This window comes from Pteronotus mesoamericanus, unplaced genomic scaffold (genome assembly GCF_021234165.1).
Source record: "Pteronotus mesoamericanus isolate MK-2021 breed Mesoamerican mustached bat unplaced genomic scaffold, CSHL_Meso_final contig_74, whole genome shotgun sequence".
NCBI lineage: Eukaryota > Metazoa > Chordata > Mammalia > Chiroptera > Mormoopidae > Pteronotus > Pteronotus mesoamericanus.
In genome coordinates this window covers 32,901,823-32,922,488 of record NW_026555247.1, presented here as the reverse complement: position 1 = coordinate 32,922,488, position 20,666 = coordinate 32,901,823, and the positions used below count along the sequence as shown (strand labels likewise).

Sequence of the window (20,666 nt, the reverse complement as noted above, 5' to 3'; positions counted from 1 at the left end):
TCGGGACGCTACTCCCTACGCTGGCTCTCAAGGCTAGTGCCTGCACCTGCCGCTCTGCCGCAAACCCCTTTCCTTCCACCCCGGGTGTGTATAAGCTTCTTTACGGAGAGCCGAGGTCACCTGAGTGAAACCTACATCTTTCTTTGTTCTTCTGTAAGTTGGCTGGTTGATAGTTCAGTCCTAACTACAAGACAGCTGTCATTCCCATGAGTGAGAATAATGAGTGGGTGGGACATGCCAAGAGTAGGGATTTGAAAGACAGAATTATCTTTCAGAGACAGGGAATCCACTTCTTCACTCCAGAAAATGGTAAGTGGACAGTCTAGACACTTTCTGTAAAAAATATGATTTGTTTTATAGGATCACGTTAATGTGATTATATATTAGAAGCTATGATTTTAGAAGCTTGATAGTCTAAGGCTGACAGGAAGAGTTAAGTTAGAAGGAGGAAGGGGCATCTCTGGCTGCCTTTGTCAGCAGGAATGGCTCCCAATAGCAAACGGCGAAAGGGACCCACCTGTCCCAAGTGAGGAGTTTTTCTCTAGTTCAGCGGATAACCTCACCCAACCCTGAAATTCCAAGATGAACGGAGAGTTTGCAAATAGAAAAATCTTATTATTTAGCTTTTGCTTCTAGGCGTACCTAATGTTACTCTGTACAATTTTATTTATATTCCCTTTTGGACGCCAAAATTTATCTAATTCTTTTTTTATTGCCCCCTCCCCCCCCTTAGAGAAACCAATTTAAAGTTCAAAATGGCACTGGAAGCCACACACCAGCATCTCCAAAGAGAAAATTCACTGGCGACATTTGATGGTTTGTGCAAACACATCTTACTCTGTTTTAAGCTTTAGTTGCTTAATTCAATCCCTATCAATTAAAGCCTAAAACCTTTCCTATGGGAGTACTTACACAAATCATATCGTTTTTTACAGGTTTTATTGAATGCGAAGAACCCAATAACCGACTAGATAAGTTTACAGGGACGCTTTTCTGGAGAAACACAAGTTTCCCTTTGGATGCTGATAAAATTTTGTTGCGTGGCTGTGTCATCAGGAACACCGATTTCTGCCACGGATTGGTCATTTTCGCAGGTGCTTTCAGGGTGTCTTGGGAAATGATTTGCTAGCTTCTTTTAAGATTTAAAACAGAGGGGATGGCTTTTCTGGTCTTTCTCCATCAAAACCAAAGAAAGAGTAATTTTATTGGCAGGCCCGTGAATTGATTTTCCCATTTGTTGATCATATTGAATTTTCCATTTCTAGGTGCTGACACTAAAATAATGAAGAATAGTGGGAAAACCAGATTTAAAAGAACTAAAATTGATTACTTGATGAACTACATGGTTTATACGGTATTTATTTTCTTTTTCCATAGAGGAGAGGCTAGATTGCTGCCTTTTGCTCTAATTTTGTTGTATGTTTTTCTGATACAAAAAGAAATCTTACCTCTGTAGGGCAGCTAGAAAAATGCATGAGTCACTTCAAGGTTGGATGGCGGTGGGGGGTGGGAGAGGCTTCCGTTACTTTTTCTCAGAAATGCCCCCCAACTTCTAATATGAGACTCCCCTTGGGAATGGAAATTCCAGTTGTAAGGTGCCCTGGCTGATGATTCTGATGACTGAAATGACCACTTGGAAAACCAGGGGACTAGATAAGTTAATGGGGCTGGGCTCCTAAAGTCAAGGTAAGGTTGATTTTACTAGTTTGTTTCCATAGGGGTAGTTCTGTTAGAAGCAAACTTTTTTTTCAATATATGCTATATAAATCCATATATAAGGCAAGCCTAAATCTGAGTTGCATTGTGGGTCCACAAGGCCACCCCTAGGTTCGACAACTCTTTAGAGAGGACTCCTGGAATTCAGCATATAGTTGTATTCACAGTTATGATTTATTGTAACTTCTTACAATAAAATCAGCAAAGACAAGAGGCTCATAGGGCAAAGTCTAGAAGAAGCCAGGTACAGGTTTCCAGTTGAGTCACACACACAAGACACAGTTAATTCCCCCAGCAACGATTTGTGACAGCCCATGTTAAATGCTGTCTGTACCAGAGACGCTCGTTAGAGACTCCGGGCCTGGGGTTTCGCTGGGGTCTGGTCACGTAGGCACTGTCAGCCTGGAATGACCAAGTCTCCAGACTCCCCAAAGGCAAGCAGCTGATCCCCATGAGGCACACACAAAGAACATAATAGGCCATTCTTATCAAAGCATAAGAAATAAGGAATCAAGACAGAGTCCCAGAATCCAAGTTCCCGAACGCCAGCGAAGCGCCGCGCTCGCAGGCAGGCCCACGAAGGACCGCGGCCTCGGGCCTGCTCCGGTGCGTGGCCCCAGATACCGAGCAGTCCTCCAATTTCCCAAAGAGAAATACTTTTTTTTTCCAAGTATTTTATTTAATTTGATTATATAAAAATTAGGGAACATATAATACTTATAATACTTTAATAACATATAAATATTTAAAATCATAAAAGTAATATATTTAAGAAACAGTTTTTTTCCCCTGCTCTTACATTTCATGAAAACTTTATTTGAACTTCCCATGCTTATCATCAATGTCATTGTCTTGGCTCTGGCTAGAGTGCTCACAATGGGCTCATCATCTCTCTCTCTGGGCCAGTTTGTTTAGGGATAGAGCACTTTTTGGAATCTGTGTACAGAAATTTAAATATGTTCCAGGAAATTTAATTAATACCCACAAATACCCAAATATTACTAGGACAGGTGACTTTTTCATTCATTCCTTAAGTATATAATCACAATTTCCACAACAGAATACTTACTATATTGCTTCTTAAATGATCTTAAACCTGAAGTGATCATTAAACTTTCAAGACTAACTACCTCAATCTGGGGGAGATATCCTTGCCTTTAAAAAAAATATATATCATTTCCATCAAACATTACCTAGAAGCATCCCATTAGACATTGTTTGAAATTCTTTCATATTCATAAGGTATCTTCCCCAAACAGTATGTTATTTTTCAAAATAAAACTAATGGAGAGGATGTGGTAAAATATGGGGGTGTTTAAGGATTTGATTATAAGACACTACTTTCTCTTCTGAAATATAATTTTGGAATAAAACCTCACCTACATAACTGGAATGTAAGATAAACTGATTAATCTTAGAAATCAAATAGGCTTTCCAAGCACTCTTACGGCACTGCTTTTATCTGAAGTGTGTTGTTTTTTATAGACTGCTAAATTATCATAAACTCGTGAAGTACTGAGCAAGATCAGTTAGCATCTATGAAATGCATGGAGGAGGAAATCCTTCAGGATACACTTAAATATTGTATGTCTTCCAGATCTTTGTGCTCCTCAGCCTCATTTCTGCAGGCCTTGCCATTGGCCATGCTTACTGGGAAGCTCAGGTTGGCAATTATTCTTGGTACCTCTATGATGGAGAAGACTCTACCCCCTCCTATCGGGGATTCCTCAATTTCTGGGGCTACATTATTGTTCTGAACACCATGGTGCCCATCTCTCTCTATGTCAGGTAAGGCTGTCTACACTTTGGTCTCTGGCTTTCCGGGAAGAACACAGTACATTTTCACAACTTTGCGTCTTCCTTTCTAGCAGTAATTGTTTCGAAGGTCATAAGGAACAAGTAAGAAAATAACTTTCATTTTAGAATCGGCGTTAATAGGGGGAAGGGGAGTTCACAGTTGGGTGTCTGCTCCCTGCCAGGCGCAGCACGTTGTATCTCAACCTGCCTACAGATAACACTACAGGCGAGTTCAGAGGTCAAGCGCCACTCCGTAGTCACTCGCTGGGTGAGATCCCTTCTCTGTGAACTGCCAAACCCAAGCTGCGGAAGGAGCCTGAGAGAGAGTGGAGATTTAGAATGTCATGGGAAAACTTAGCTGTTTCCTTTTCGGGAGTCTTCCTGTCTTCCTACCCTCTTACCCGCCCCTTCCTTCTTCACACACATCCTCCCCGACACCGCCCCCACCTGCCCGGCCACAGCCATTCCTTTGAAAACCCACCGGGCACCCTGGCCCTGGCCTCCCTGCCCGCCTCAGCCTCAGCTGTGTCCGCATCTGTCACAGCCTCAGTAAGTGTCAGGATCCTGCCTCTGGCAGATGGTAAACCTCCTGGCTTTGTGCTATTTCTTCCTTTTTTACTTTTTCTTTCTTTACTATCCAAGTTTACTCTCATTGGCCCATTGGATTTTAGACCCTGGGAGAAGGATCGTGCCTGGATAACTACTCAACAGCCAGGGTCTGCTTTCAGTTCCAGCAAGTACTGTGTTTTGCCACATATAATGCACACGTTTTGAGGGGGGAAACTAAGGATGCGCGTTACACGTGGGTAGGGCTTGTTTGTTACTGGTACATAAAATTTCTTGTACCTTGTACCTGTTCTTGTGTTTTGCAATTATTACATAAAATTTCTTATACCATAATATGTTCAAAAACAAATGATAAACTTCCTTTATAATACAAAAAAAACAAGTATCTAAATATAAATAAATAAGAAATTGAATTAAGAAATTAAAATGAAAGATTTTTTTCCTGAAAGTTTGGGCCAAAAACATAGGTGAGCATTATACACGGCAAAATATGGTAATAGCCCAGAGGCATACAGGGTCACAGACGCACCTGTAATTAGAAGCATTTATTTCATTTTAATTTTATTACATGTGCATGTGTTTTCTTTTTAATTTTATTACACGTAGCTACTGTTGTTCTTTTAACGTGAAGTCCTGCCTGGGGGAGCCATCTGTTTGCAGTTACTTTAAGAAAAACCGAGATGAGTTTTATCTCTGTCTAGGGAACTTTTTACAGATTATTTTGTCTACGACTATAACTGTATTTTATGAAATGAACTGCATGTGTAGGTTTTTGGTTTAAAAAACTCATGCCATGTGACTCCTGAGATTTCTTTACTTCTCTTGGAAATAAAGGTCCTTTGAAAGCGTAAGTCAGATCAGGTCATTCCAGATAGTATCTCTGCATTGTGTTCGACCCGCGGGAGCTTTCTCTTGCATTCTGGATAAACTCGTTGAGGCCCCACTGCAACCCCAAGGCCCAGCTGATCTGATTCCTTGCCCGCCTCCACCTGCAACTGCACCGCCCTCCCCCACCTCCCCGGCCTCCCACCTCTCTAGCCTCCCTGCTACTCTCAGCCGGGGCCAGCGCCTTCAGGCCTGTTCTTATCTCTGCCTGGACCGTCCTTCACTCCCTAGCTATATCATTGTTCTTTTTTATCTTATCACCACCTTATCACCTTGACCTTTCCACCCACTCTTTCTTAAAGGTCACTTCCATTTCTATTGGTCTCCATCTCCCCTTACCCTGCTTTGATTTTCCGCAGAGAAATGTCACCACCTAATATATATTTCCTCTATTTATCTAATTCCATTAGAAGGTAACCTCCTCCTTGATAGTGGGGATTTCATCAGTTTTATTAACTGATGTGTCCCTTGTTCCTAGAACAGTGTCTGGCTCCTAGTAGGCACTCAGGAAACATGTGGGAGGAGAGAGGAGAGAGTTATCTCTCCATCCGTTTAACTTGGAAGATATCCTTTGCCGAGTTAAGAATTGCTGAGTACGCAAACAGTTTCTCTATAACTGAGATATATTTAATCACTTACAATTTTAGAATTGAGACAATCCTCTAAGAATTACCTTATTTTGGACTTTCTATAACCCTATAAGAATTTAGGAAAAAAACTATACATACATACATATATATATGTGTGTGTGTGTGTGTGTGTATGTGTGTATTTATACACACTCCCAAAATTGTGTGCCATGTATACACAATGGAATATTAGTTAGCTTTTTCACAGTGTGGAAGCATAAATTAGGAGTTATTTGCCAAAAACCCTTTTCCCTGCTTGAGAGAAGACACAAGGGTCTGCCACCCAGTGGATTTGCTCTACAACTGGGGCAAAGGTGAACATGGCCATTCCAGTTGTGCCCAAGTGTGGGGGGAATGAGAGAAAAGAGGGTGAGAATAGCCACGTTGGGTGGTGCCCTGTGCATGCCACCACGCAACCTGTCCCGCTGGGCTGTGTTTGAACATGGAGCACTGTGGCCATGGCTGGATGTGCTCAGGAATGAGTGGGAATGAGAAGAACCTCAGGAGGAGGGAGGTATGTTTGGTCAGGAGAACTCAGAGTCTGGGCACATGGGCCAGTCAATGGCTGGCTTTTGTCTTGGTAGATAAGCAGCTCCCTCCCCTACGTACAAGTGACAATAAAATCCTCTACCTGCGCTGTATCTCAGAACTCTATTGAAAGTAACCTTTGTCTTCCTAGTGTGGAAGTGATCCGTCTTGGGCAGAGTTACTTCATAAACTGGGACCTGCAGATGTACTATCCTGAGAAGGACACGCCCGCAAAGGCGAGGACCACCACACTGAATGAGCAGCTCGGACAGATTCACTACATTTTCTCTGATAAGACAGGGACGCTCACACAAAATATCATGACCTTTAAAAAGTGCTGCATCAACGGGCAAATCTATGGTGAGTGGAAGCCGTTCCTGAGCCCGTGGGAGTGCGTGGCCAGAGCCCGCCTTCCCAGCCCTGCAGGTGCAGAGCCCTTTGGCCCTCCTGGACTGAGTTCTGAGGCAGCATCTCTGGTGGCCTTGGGAACACGTGACAGGAAAGGTCAGCAGTGAAATAGGCCCACATTCCTCAAAAATTAAACTCAAAACTACCATGTGATCCAGCAGTTCCACTTCTGGATATGTACGCAAGAGCATTGAGTGCAGGGATTGATTCACAGAGACATTTGCGCAGTGATGTCCCTAGGAGCATTATTCACAATAGCCCAAGTGTGGAAGTAACCCAATTGTCCATCGATGGGTGAAAAGAGAAAACCGTGTGTACACAATCGAATATTATTTAGTTTTAAAAAGGAAGGAAATTCTGACACCTGCTACAACATGGATGAAACTTGGGGACATTAGGCTGAGTGAAATGAGCCAGTCACAAAAGAGCAAATACTGTATGATTCCCCTTCTGAGGTATCTAGGGTAGTCAGATTTCTCGAGACAGAAAGTTGAATGGTGGTTTCCAGGGTTGGAGGCAGGTGGGATGGAGGTTATCATTTAACGAGTTTTAAGTTGACCAGATGAAGAACCGTGCAGATGGATGTTGGCGACAGGCGCCACAGCTGTGTGGTTACCGGTTAATACCTTGAACCGTACACTTAACAACAGTCAATACAGTAAATTTTATATGATGTATATTTCACCACAGTTATTTTCCATTTTCATGCTAATATTTTGAAATGTGCTGCATATTTATAAAAATATTAAGGCTCATACTACATTCAGTTAGAGTGCTCTCACTTTTATTTAATACAACTTTTAAAAAAGGCTTTAAGAACACCGTATTCTTTCCATGTGTAGAAAACTTTATCCCATGAATGTGTTTTCACATAACGAGCATCCATGAGGAAGGTGGGACTCCGGGGGGCTAAGGAAGCAGTTGTCACGTGCGTGATGACAGTGCCTGCTGAGCTGGGGGAGGTAGAGAACTTCAAAGGACATGATCTGGCCCAGAGGACATTGCCATGTAGAGGGAACTTCTAGCCCAGGAGTCATCAAATTTTTTGTATAAAGAGCCAGATAGGAAATATGTGCAGGCTGTACCAAACATTTTTCTTTGTTATATTTTGTTCAGTTTTTTGTTTGTTTGTTTGTTTGTCTTTTGGGGGTTTTTTTTACAATTGTTAATTGTAAAAATTATATTGAAATTTATATTGAAAAATATAAATAAAAAAAATTCTTGACTTAGGGGCTGTCCAGAAACAGGCTCTGAGACCTCTAGGCCCACCACCAACATTGACCCAAAGCAAGGTGACGAGGGACCTCTGGATGCAGGCGGAGGGTCAATTTGTCTTGTGCTGTTTGTTTTCCAGGAGACCATCGAGATGCTTCTCAACATAGTCATAACAAAATAGAGGTAAGTCCTTGTACTTTGGGAGTGTGTATTAGTTTCCTATAGCTGCTGTAACAAATTACCACAAAATGGGTAGCTTAAAACCACAGAAAAGTATTCTCACACAGCTCTGGAGGTCGGAAGTCTGATATCAGGTTTCGGGGGCCCCGCTGCCTCTGGAGGCTTTAGGGGAGAATCCTTCCTTGTCTCTTCCAGCTTCTGGTGGTGGCTGTCAATCCTTGGTGTTGCTTGGCTTGCAGGTGCAACACTTATATGCCTACCTGTAATCACATGGTGTTCTCCCTGTGTGTGTCCAAATTTCCCTCCTTTTACAAAGGTAGCAGTCAGTGGGTTAGGACCCCCTATAACCCAGAATGATCTCATTTTAACTTGATTACATCTATAAAGACCTTATTTCCAAATGAGGTCATTCCCATGTAGCAGGGGGTTAGGACTTGAACACACCTTTTGCAAAGACATAGTCCCAACCCACAACAAGCTTTCTAAAGACAGGTGTGAGCCTCTTGACACTCAAGAATGTGTTAAAATCCTACAGTGATTTTGCATAAAACTTAGCTTCAAAGAAAAGTTCCTATTATTTAAGCCCAAATTGTTTTTAATCACATTTTCTTCTTCCTTTTTCACTTCTTTTAGGAAGTTGACTTTAGCTGGAATATATATGCTGATGGAAAGCTTGCATTTTATGACCATTACCTCATTGAGCAAATCCAGTCCGGGAAGGAGCCGGAAGTGAGGCAGTTCTTCTTCCTGCTTGCAGTCTGCCACACCGTCATGGTGGAAAGACTCGATGGTGAGTATTTTTCTTGCTCCTCAGACATTAAAGACCAACTTTTTCATTTATAAGTAACTCATGCTTTTGGGACTCCAATGCATATAATGTACAATATATGCATCGCAGGTGTGTCTCACTTACACTCAGGCAATGAATACTTGTGGGCACCTGCTACTAGGATGGTAGATGGGGTAGCAAAGCTTGGAGCAAGGCGCTGACCTCTGAGCACCTGCCTCTCCTCCACAGCTCTGGCTCCAGGTGTATTTATCACTTTGTAAGTGAAATCTTATCACTGAAAGAAATGGTTGACTCTTGAATTGTAATGGAAGAATCAAAATCCTCCCAACAGTATTATTACTTATATGGTATATTAAGAAGGAAGAGTCAAACCTTATCTGGACAATAAGTGGACTTTAAACGTGGTCGGTCTTTTCTACAGATAATTTCAGAGATTGGCTTTCCTTTTCTAGAGTCAGATATGTTTAGGGTTTGAAATATAATACCAGCCAAAGTCGAGGCCTCCTTAGGGTGCCTCTTTTTCATTTGAGGGACATAATTAGTGTGCATTTGCATGGGAACAAGCAAACCTGACTTGTAGGCTCCTTTGCCGAATTCTTTTTCTATTTTTTTATTTTTATTTTCTGTAGTCTTTTATTTTTCTGTGATTATATATTACTATTAAACTAACAAAATAAAAAAAAGTATCCTGTGCTCCCCCAAAATATTTAATTTAACCTGAGGCCAATTTTTGTTTTTATGCAGTAAATTGAGGAAGTAACAGCTTTATTGTCTACATTAAGAATTCAAATACATATTTAAAGATATTTACATACAAAATTCTTGCAAATATAAATATAAAAACATTAAAAATATCTCTGAGTCTAAAAACAATTTCTTGACACTTGTTCATATTTACATTTTTTAACACCAACAGTTATAAAACCTATTTTTATTTCATATTGGTAGGATCCATACAGAGAAAATAATTATTCCAAGTAAATGTTGAATGTAATACTCCATTGGTACATCCTTAATGGGATCTATTCTAAGAACAAAAATTACTGCAAAGAAATCTTAAAACTTTACTGGGTAATTTTATTGCTGATAGTAATACTGGTATTAGCATTAATACTGGTATAAGATTTTCAGTACCAGAAAAAAAGAGGTACAAATATAAAACCAAAAATTCAGAAAGATCCCTGTAATATTAAGCATAAATTGTAAATCTTTTGCAGAATTGTTAAATGCAGCTAGTGCCAGTTTTGTTACAGCAAGTTTGTCCCGTGTCTATGAAAGCTAGGCATTTTCTCACAGGTGACCATATGATAAATTATATAGAAAGACATGGGCATTATAGAAAGAGCAAAAGGAATCTTTTTGGCATAGCTGTTAGAAGCACAGTCTGCCTGTTCATTCTCCACTCTTCGTCAACACCACATATGAAAGTTCCTTTCTGTTTTCTGATCCTGAGGTTTCATATGTAGCGGGTATTAAAACTCCAGAGAAGGAATATGCATCAAAACTGTTTGTGTAGAAGCAGCACATGGTATCTTTCAGCAAGTTTCAAAGGAACCCATTCCCCAAGGATGAATCGAATAGGGCAAGGAAGAGAGGTGACAGTAGTGTTCAACTCTGGGTAGATTCATGGAAGGGCTATTAGCAGGCAAAGTGGGGCAGATAGAAAGGGGTGACATCAGATCACAAACGACAGGAGCACAGGTCAGTGTCTGACTAGCCAGCACATTTGACTCATAATAAGGATCAAGTATGAAAGCAACTTGGTTCTCTTAGGTTTTGGTTCATTGATAAAAATTATTCCACTTTGTTGTTGTTAGTGTGTGGTAGCATCCTTTTCAGACCTAACCAGCTGACTTAGGCAACTGTGAGTTAATCTTACTGTCTCTATTTTCTTCTTTACTCCCCTGCCCCGCCCCCGCCCTCCGTGCACCGCCCCCCCCCCCCTTCCCTGACAGTATGGGAGGCGTCCTGGGCTCTGTGCTGGAGAAGGGCCTTCCTAGGCTGGGTTCCTATCAGAGCACACAGCACAGACCAGGGTCTCTGTCTGAGCACTGCTTTCCTCTGCGCTGTAGGAAGGAGGCAGGAGTCCCAAGTCTCTTCCCACCTAACATCCTGCAGCCTTTAGTCCCACCACCTGCTCAGGCAGTTTTACATCCTGAGGAACCCTTCCTCACACAGCATGTGATAGGCGAATGCTCCAGTCACTGGGAATAGGGACTATTTGGATATCCAGGGGCAGAAGGTTAAAAGAGGTGAGGCTGGGGCAGAATTCAGTTTCTGTGGTTGCGGGACTGAGGCCTCCTTTTCCTCGCTGGCTGTCAGCCGGGGCTGCTCTCTGCTCCTAGAGGCCTCCTTCCCCCCATCTTCAGAGCCAGCTGAGGAGAATCTCCCTTCCTTCCAACCCCGGGATGCCTGAGTCTCTCCCACTAGGAAGAGCCCTGCTACTTTTAATGATTGACCTCATTAGGGTGGGAACACCCAGATAATCTTCCTATCAGTAAGGGCAACTGATTCGATCTTAATTACGCCTGCAAAATCCCTTCCTGGCAGTACCTAGATTAGCGTTTGCTTGAATAACTGGAAGAAGGTGTGTGCACAGCAGGGGTGTGGGAACCTGGGGCCATCTCAGAATCCTGCCTCCCTCAGAGGTCACTTGAGAGCAGAGTGTGAAAGAATCGGAGGCCTTTTCTCTACATGAAGGCCTTTAAGTTGCAAGGTTAGAGAGCTGTGTGTTAGGTTGGCTGGGGAGACACAGGAAGTTGATGCAGAAGCTGAGGACCTGGATTAGGGTCGGGTCTTTGGGGAGGATGAGAAAGCCTTGACTGTGGGCGGCATTTGGCCAGTGATTTGAAGGCGAGTGAGATGACTGAGGGGAAGGAGTCCTCTGAAAGGTAGCTGGCTTCAAGCCCGGGGACTGGAGGACTGGGAGGCCGTGGCCACCCGGTGGAAGCTATGAAATCAGTAGAGTGAGGAGTGCGAGCGTCTTTTCCCTTTCCATCACTGTCAGGACCCACAAATTAGCCTTTCAAAGGAAAAAAAAAGTTCTTTCTACTTGCCTCTGATTGTGCAATAAATAGTTTTGAGAAATCGTTTGAGAGGGTCCTTTTTTTAGGCCAGGTTTCTTCCCGCAAACATAAAGCTGGGGTTTGGACCAGGTCTCTGAAGTTCCTCCCTCAGTTTACAATTTACTTATTTACTTACTTACTTATTTACAATTTACTTATTTACTTAGTTTACAATTTACTTAGTTTAGTCTCTTAGTTTACAATTCTGTGGTTCTGTTGCTAGAACAAAATGGAAGTGGGTTTGTTTGTTTGTTTGTTTTTTAAATGATAAAAATATCAGTGTTTTCTCCAGATAGGATTCTTACTCCTGGGAACTTTACCACCTTTTGTCATTTTGCTTCTTTCCTCTGTTGGAAGTAAGTTTGTCACCCATATGATGCAATACAGGTGTCTCAGTGCCAGCTAAGCCTGGCAAAGGAGGCAGGGGCGGTGCCCTGTTCTCATTGCTGCTTGTTTAGCGCTGGTTAAATATTTTGCCCTCTGGTGTGTGTATATATTTGTAGAAAATAGCTGGCTTTAATACGTGGCATTCATAACTCCTGCTGTGTGGCTGTCTGGGTGAACAAATAGAAAAGGAGAGAACCTAAAGTATCGTCTTTAATTACTGATTGGGACGTGATTAATGCTGACTGAATCAGAGTGAGCCATGTGTGCAGGTATTGGAAGGAAGGAGGGAGGGAGAGGTGTTCAGCTCTACCTCCAGCCCTTCCCTTCTGTGCGCCCTCCCCTTCCCATGGACTGACGGTGTGGACCTCCAGGGCTTGCATCCTGGTCCAGCCATGGTGGAGTACTAAGGGCCTTTCCCTGTAAAACTCATCTGACCATAGAAATACTTTTTCTTTCTGCTTCGAGGCAGAAGAACTACAGTAGAAAAATAGGGGGTGGAGGGATTTAGGAGAGAGTAAAGGGGGAGATAAATGGTGATAGAAGGAGACTTGATTTTGGCTGGTGAACTCAATACAATATACAGATGGCGTATTATAGAACTGTACCCCTGAAACCTACATAATTTTATTAAACAATGTCACCCCCAATAAATTCAATTTTAAAAAGACAAGAAATAGAGTCCAAAATTAGAAAATCTTGCATAGACAGAGGTTTGTTTTTTTTTAACTTTTTACTAAAATGCAGCATGTATACAGAGACAAGCATGTATAACTCAATGAACTTTAACAAACTGAATACTCTTCTGTCTTGAGTACCCAGATTTTTAAAAACAGAACATTATCAATCCCCTCAAAGTCCCTTTTGTGTTCCCTCCCAGCCATTGCCCTACCGAGGGTGCCTACACCCCACGTCTGAATGGCATGGGTTAGCGTGGTCGGCTGTGCGGTCTGCGTGAATGAGATCATACGGCGCGCACTGGCACGTCTGGCTGCTCCTACACAACAGGGGGAGCCTTGTTTCTGTTCCTGAAGTGTGTGGTGATGATGAAACAGTTTTCCATTATTGAACTTTTAAAGCATAAAGACATTAAAAAGATTGGCGAATTGTGAGATTTTTTTTTTTTATATAGGAGAATATAGCTAAGGTGAAGTAAGCACACACTTCTAGAGGGAAGATAAGCTGGGAACAACCCTTTTAAGAAACAAATGAGTAAAATATACCAAAAGGCTTAACAGTTATGAGTATTCTCTAGCGTAGTATCCCTTAGAAAATAAAGCCAGAAAAACCTTGGTACACAATGTGATGATTGAGAACAAGAAATTTTGGAAGTAAACTAAGTGCCTGTAATAAGAAAATGGTGACATATTACCTTTCATTAAAATAATGTTTAGAATGACTATAGCAAATATACTCAAATATAATGTTAAAATATTCAGGATGTGAATGCATATTCAGAGTGATAGAAACTATTACAGAAATACTCTTTTTCAAAAGGACCAGAAGGAATTATAACAATATGTCAATGTGTTTTTTTTTCTCTCTAATTTAAGTGGGATTATGGGACTATTTTTTCCTATTCTTAGCCAATTTTTTAAACTTCTCATTCATATTAGTTTATAATTAGAAACAAAAAAATGCATTAACATTTAACAAGTGTTAATGTTGGCACACTCCTTTCCTGGGGAGTTTTGGGCCTTGTAACACATCCTCACACCCACCTGCGCCGTGGTGGGGGCTCTGCATTCAGCCTTACCGCTTGTATGTTTTTCTCACCTCCTCCTTTGCTAGGTCAGCTCAGCTACCAGGCAGCCTCTCCTGACGAGGGCGCTCTGGTAAATGCCGCCAGGAACTTTGGCTTTGCCTTCCTGGCTCGGACCCAAAACACCATCACCATCAGTGAGATGGGCATTGAGAGGACCTACAACGTTCTTGCCATTTTAGACTTCAACAGTGACCGGAAGCGAATGTCTATAATTGGTAGGTCTCCCTCAAGAGAATGTCTGTGAGTCTCTCATTTAGATGCTGCCTGTCACACATTTTCTTTAGGACAGACACCAGGATAAAGCAGCCAATGAACGAGCTACGTGGCCCCTGGAAGATTTTCGCCGATTTGCTGAAGCTAGAGTTTTATCCTTTGCTCTGCTGATATCCGTTGCCCAAAAGACAGTTGCAGTGTATCAGAATCTTGCAAATGTTAACATTTGTCAGTGATACAGGCGGACAGCTGCTGATTCTGGGGTGGCAGGTGCAACGTGCTCAGAGTGGCAGCTGGACAGCTCACAGCATGGCCAACGTGTGCTTTTACTGCGTGAGCCATGCCAGACACCTCTGGTCTACACTTGATGTCAGAGCAGGAAGAATTCAGCAGGAGAGAAGTTCTGAGAAAAGCAAGGATGCGCTTATGAATCAAAATCCTACACCCAGTCAGGCACGTAACAATAGGCCATCAAATGGAGATGCTGATTGCTTCCTAATACTGAATTTTTTTAAGTTCACAATTTGAAATAATTTCAAACTTACAGGAAAATTGCAAGAATGGTTTAAAGAACTCCTATATGCGCTTTCATATTCACTGACTGTTAGCATTGGCCACATATTCCCTGTCATTTTCATTATATAGAGGTTCTTGTTTTCTGAACCATTTGAACGCAAATGGTAATCTAATGCCTTTTCCCCTAAATACTTATGTAGGTATTTCCTAAGAACAAGAATAGTCACTCATACATACACAATGATCAGAATCAGAAAATTTAATGTAATACCATATTTTTAATCTAAGGAATGTTTTCTAATTTAACCAACAATTTTCTTCCTTCCTCACCCCATCACCCCCTCCCTAACCTCCTCTCTACTTCCTTCCTTCCTTCCTTCCTTCCTTCCTTCCTTCCTTCCTTCCTTCCTTCCTTCCTGTCTTTCTTTTGTCTTTCTGTCTTTTGGATTCAGGATCCAACCCAAGACCACACATTATATTAAGTGATTGTTACTCTGCTTTCCTTTAACCTAGAACAGTTCCGTGGCCTTTTTTTTTTTTTTTTTGATCTTTTGTACATTGACATTCTTGAAAAGCATGGGCTTGTTATTTGTAAAAAGTCCCTCAATTTGGTTTCCCCAATGTACCCTCCTGATTAGATTCAGGTCAGGCCTTGTTGGCAGAATGAATGTACAGTCAATGCTCCATCCTTCCCAGCATACCATATCAGAAGACACATAATTACTGGTGATGTTAGCTTTTGATGACTCAGTTAGGTCGTGTCCACAAGATTTCTCCACTATGAGATTGGATTTTTAACCAGTAAAAGATACAAGTGTAACTGCCCACTGAAATCTGACTAGGCACACATTGCTGAATGCTTTCTCTGTGCCTAGCATTGATCTGGGCTGATTAATATGCCTGCCATCTACCTTTGAGAACTGAAAATCTAGTTAATTATGAGGCACATACTACAGTTAAATGACTGCATAGATAAGAAAAAAATAAAATAAAATGGTCACGAGGAGTCATGTTATAGTCTGAGTATTAAGGCCAGTAAGAGTTTATAGGTAAGAAAGAGTCCTATTGGTTGGCATGGACAGAGAAGTTTCTATAGAAGAAACTAACTAGCACAGAGCATGGAACACAGTAGGGAGTCAATAAGTATTTGCTGAAAGAATAAGGATATGGAAAACTGCATGCCCAAAGGAATCTTTTCATCTTTATTTCTCTAGCATATTCTATATAGATAGTGGAATACCCACTTTGTTGAGAGGAACAATTTTCTAGTTGCATTGACAATTTTAAACTAATGGTGGATTACTAGCACAATACTTCAAATTAACTTTATCAATGCAGCTTTCTATCAAGTAACCAAACCTAACTTTATTATTTGCTTTCCCTTTCCTTGCTACTAGTAAGAACCCCGGAAGGCAGTATTAGGCTGTATTGTAAAGGTGCTGACACTGTAATTTATGAACGGTTACATCGAATGAATCCTACGAAACAAGAAACACAGGATGCCCTGGATGTAAGTTTCACTTTCACTCTTTATGTTGCAGATTCCATACTTGCTTTCTGGTACTATCTCTTAAGCTCTAGTGAAAGCTGTATGTTAACTGTTGATTCTTCCCTTGTCTTGGTGTAGATGAGTAGGAAAAGCACCGAAGTAGGAATACGGCAGGCTGACCTCCTACAAAATGACCAGGGAGCCCCCTCCCAGCATCAGGTCAACAGACATTGCAGGACTGGCCCAGAGGAATGACTGGTCTCTTTTCCAGTGGCCTTCAACAAGCTATATAACCACACTGAGCTTAGTCTTAATATCTGCATGGACCCTATGCGCTCCACCAGCCTCCTAGTTTATAGCGAGGGAAAGAAGCATTTCTATGTGACAGGGCACAACAAAGCCATGTGTTGGAGAATTGAGTTGTGATACCTTGGTTAGTGAATCAGTTTGGTCTTCATTCCTTCAAATGTGTTATCTGAGAGGATAACGTACTTAGTCCAGCCATATTGCAATTATTCAGAATGCTTCTGGAAATTTCTCTCATCAAATTGCCTACCAGTCCTCGTGTTGTTTTGGTTCTATGTAATGACAGCAATGAAGTGTGGAGGATATCCGTCAGACCTTGTGTCCCAGCTCTGCCTCTTGTTTTGTGTCCTTGGGGAAGATGACTGATGTCTGAGATGAATCATTAATTGCCCATGTGAAAGAGGAAGAGGATAAGTCCTACCATGGAGGGTTGTTGCAAGGGAAAGGGTCTTGCACAGTTGCCAGAACTGAGCAAGTGCTCAATAAAGGGCACTTTCTTCCCTTTACTCCAAGGGCCTGGTCGAGTTTTGATGCCACCCAGAGGTTCCTTCAGAAAGATGCCTGATGACTCTGTTGTTTACTAACTGGGCTCACATTTTAAGATCAGATTCTTTGTTGAAGCAGTTGCAGTGGGTAATTATTTTTCATGAGGATATGAATTTAATAAATTCAATCAAACAAATGCAGAACCTTCCAAAGAATCTTTGAAAGCAAACACTCAGTGGGGTGAACCAGTTCTGACATCTTGGCTAGACTGATATGTGAAATAATGAAATATTTTTACTGGTTCATATTTTAGCTTAAAAAATTTTACTGGTTCACCATGATTAAATTTTCCAGACATCTCTTTTTCATTACAGTGCTTCATCTCAGCTGTAACAGTGGCTCATGGGCTCATTGGTTTGAGAAAATAATGCTTACTTGAGATCTCACAGTTGATTGGGCTTGTAACACAGTTTGTGGGAACAGATTAAAGTTGTCAGTTCTGTGTTTAAATCATCATTAACACCTGCAAGGCAGCTTCTGTTGTCTGTAATTTGCTTAGTCATTAAGAGTAAAAGGCCCCTGGCTGGGGTAGCTCAGCTGGTTGGATGTCATCCGGCAAACAGAAAGGTCATGGGTTCAATTCCCAGTCAGGGTACGAACCTGGGTTGTAAGTTCAGTCCCTAGCCAGGGCACGTCAATGTTTCTTTTCCTCTCTCTCTTTCTCCCTTCCCATCTCTCTGGAATTAATGAAAGAAAAGCATTTTTAAAAAGAGAGAGAAAGAGAAAGGTTTTCTTCACTATAGTGACTTGATTTAGAAGAAAGGTTTATGTTTCCCTTTAACTGACTTGGGAACTAGAAATACAGTTTTAGGATCCTGAGGATACTTTAAAAACAAAGTGTTTAATCTCCTCTATAAAATATATTTGTATGAATCCATCATTTTTATGGTCTCTTTTTAAATTCTCTTATTGTAGTACTTCAAATAAGATTTCAAACTTGATCTTGGATTACACAAAATTAATTATTTTTGGGGGTGGATGGGTTGTCTTTTAAATAAAACAGGTTTTTGCAAGTGAGACTCTTAGAACCCTGTGCCTTTGCTACAAGGAAATTGAAGAAAAAGAATTTGAAGAATGGAATAAAAAGTTCATGGCTGCCAGTGTGGCCTCAAGCAACCGGGATGAAGCCCTGGATAAAGTATATGAGGAGATTGAAAAAGACTTAATTGTGAGTTCTAACCTTCATAACTTTTCCCCTTGATATTCTAAACAAAACTGGAGATTTTATTAAGTTTTATGACATTTTGATCTCATGCTTGAAAGATAATTCTAACTTCAGCATTTGAAACTGGTATAATGGAAAAAAGTCATTTGATTTTCTTTTGTTCAACAAGTGAAATAGAAGTTGCCATTATGGGAAACAGAAAACATTAAAAGAGGTTCTATGCCCTGACTGGTGTGGCTCACTTGGTTGAGCTTTGTCCTGCAAAGTGAACGGTTGCCAGTTCAATTCCCCGTCAGGGCACATGCCTGGGTTGTGGGCCCAGTTCCTGGTCAGGGACCATGAGAGAGCCAACCAATCAATGTTTCTCTCCCTTTCTTTCTCCCTCCCTTCCCCTGTCTCTAAAAATAAGTAAATAAAAACTTATTTGAGGAAAAAAGAGGTTCTATTCTGATTATTTTTATATCACTTATTAAAATTATTATTTTTGCACAAACCAGGCTATACTTAGTACATTGTGAGAATTACTAAAATTATTTATATTTGGCAAAATCTTGAAACAAGGAAAGAATATCATTTATAAATTAAAATTTCCAGAGTTTAACATTTATCACCTGTAGAGTTTAGATTAATGGAAAATGTTCAACAAATAGTAGTAACTTTTAGCAAGAATTGGCTTATGTCTGTTTAAAGCAACATATACATAATGAATGTGTGTTGTTATTGTCCTTGATTTTGAGCTTGCATTTTTGTCTTTGCCAATTACTTTAAAAAAAATAGTCTTTGGTGGTTTTGTTTTGATAACAAACTTTCCTGTTCACACCAGCCATTGACCCCACTAGAGAACCAACTGGGTACATAGTTAGCCCTTCTTCTCTTTGTTGGTCAGCAAATTGTCATTACAGAACATTTATTGATTGTTTACTTATTCGTTTGTTTGTTTTTTTCAATGTTTGTTGCAGCTGTTGGGCGCTACAGCTATTGAAGACAAGCTCCAGGATGGAGTCCCAGAAACCATTTCAAAACTTGCAAAAGCTGACATTAAGATCTGGGTGCTTACTGGAGACAAAAAGGGTAATTCCTTGTGCAGGGAAGCATATCTGTTATCTTACAAACATTCGTAGTTCCTGTTTCTGTGCCCAACATGACCTTTTCAGACTTTCCACCCTGAACAAACACTATCCTTTCTTTGGGACATGGACACCCTCCCTAAGAACCCTCTCTCTGTTTTCCAGCCCACCCTGACTGTGTCCTCGCCCAGGCTCTCAGTTAGTCCTTATAATGGAGCCCCTGCTCGAGTCTTGCTGCTTGTGCTCGGTCTTGTCTCTCCAGCCAGACATGGGTTGCTGTCCTGACAGGCTCTCCTTCTTGTCCCTTCTTGTCCCTTCTGTCTTCCTAGCACTGCCATTTGTTAGCATAGGGTTAGAATACTACAAAACCTGGAACAACTCTTATTTTCTTGCCCATTGTATTGCTTGAAAATTATAATTAAAATTTTATACCCAAGGGAATATTTTAATTTTTAAATTTGGAGTGCAACAAAGAGTTGGTTGGCATTTATACTTTATTCCACAAGTGTTCCACGGGAAACCAGATGATTTGTCTTGCTCTAACATTGTCAGTGGGCTCCACACTCCGATAAGCTAAGGGAAGCACAGCCCTGACCCAAAGCAAATACTAGTGTGTGGTGATGGAAAAAGGGCAAAAAGTCTCCAGTAGGAGCCCCATGTGAAGGCTGACATAAACAGTATCCTCCCCACCCCGCTCATAACAGAATGATTAAGCCACGTGAACTGAATGTTTAATATTTCAATGAACATTGATTTATTAAATAATCAGTTAATGTATTTGGTAACACATTAAGTTTATCAGTGGGAATGACATTTGACTTCACTTTCTTCCCCTTGTAGAAACTGCTGAAAATATAGGATTTGCTTGTGAACTTCTTACTGAAGACACCACTATCTGCTATGGGGAAGATATAAAGTAAGTAAAGGGCCTACATGATGACAATATATAGCATCTCATTTTTATAAACACAAGGCTGGGTGTGGAAGACACAGCAGTTACAGAGAGACGGGTGCTAGAGTGCCGCTTAAGACAGTTTCCTTATATTTACATGAGGCAAGGGAACAACTGGCAGCTCTGAGTTACCATGGTTGGCCATGGCCTCACGTTTCAGGGTCACTTGGGGCCTTTAATTGCACTGCCAGGTACTGTCTTTCTCTAATCTTTAGAAGTCCTTGGGTCCTGTCTGCTGATACCGGAAGCGGGCCTGTGACATCACTAACAGATTAATATGAATTATATTCCTGTATCGCCTTTTCTAGGAATTTTACCTTTTCAAGGGAAAATAGGAAAAAAAACCCCAAAACAACACAATGCTGCCTGGAGGGAAATGTTTGGTTCCGTCTGTCTTTTGTCTAGATAGGCAGGCCTGACATTTCAATGCCGAAATATCTCATTAGGCCTCAATCAGAGTTGCAGCCAGCTTGCAGTGCTGAG

At 41.2% G+C, this 20,666-nt stretch overlaps 1 protein-coding gene across 2 annotated transcripts in view; it reads left to right on the top strand.

The window, feature by feature from the left end:
* ATP8B1 (ATPase phospholipid transporting 8B1) overlaps window positions 1–20,666 on the top strand; it is a 107,204-nt gene that overhangs the window by 71,867 nt on the left and 14,671 nt on the right. For both annotated transcript variants that reach the window (XM_054583724.1, XM_054583725.1), the window contains exons 9-20: window positions 734–816; window positions 936–1,094; window positions 1,266–1,354; window positions 3,314–3,504; window positions 6,274–6,482; window positions 7,885–7,928; window positions 8,559–8,715; window positions 13,956–14,144; window positions 16,056–16,168; window positions 18,003–18,167; window positions 19,124–19,235; window positions 20,072–20,147. In XM_054583724.1, coding sequence (XP_054439699.1) covers window positions 734–816; window positions 936–1,094; window positions 1,266–1,354; window positions 3,314–3,504; window positions 6,274–6,482; window positions 7,885–7,928; window positions 8,559–8,715; window positions 13,956–14,144; window positions 16,056–16,168; window positions 18,003–18,167; window positions 19,124–19,235; window positions 20,072–20,147 — 1,587 coding nt within the window. The remainder of the gene's footprint in view (window positions 1–733; window positions 817–935; window positions 1,095–1,265; window positions 1,355–3,313; window positions 3,505–6,273; window positions 6,483–7,884; window positions 7,929–8,558; window positions 8,716–13,955; window positions 14,145–16,055; window positions 16,169–18,002; window positions 18,168–19,123; window positions 19,236–20,071; window positions 20,148–20,666) is intronic.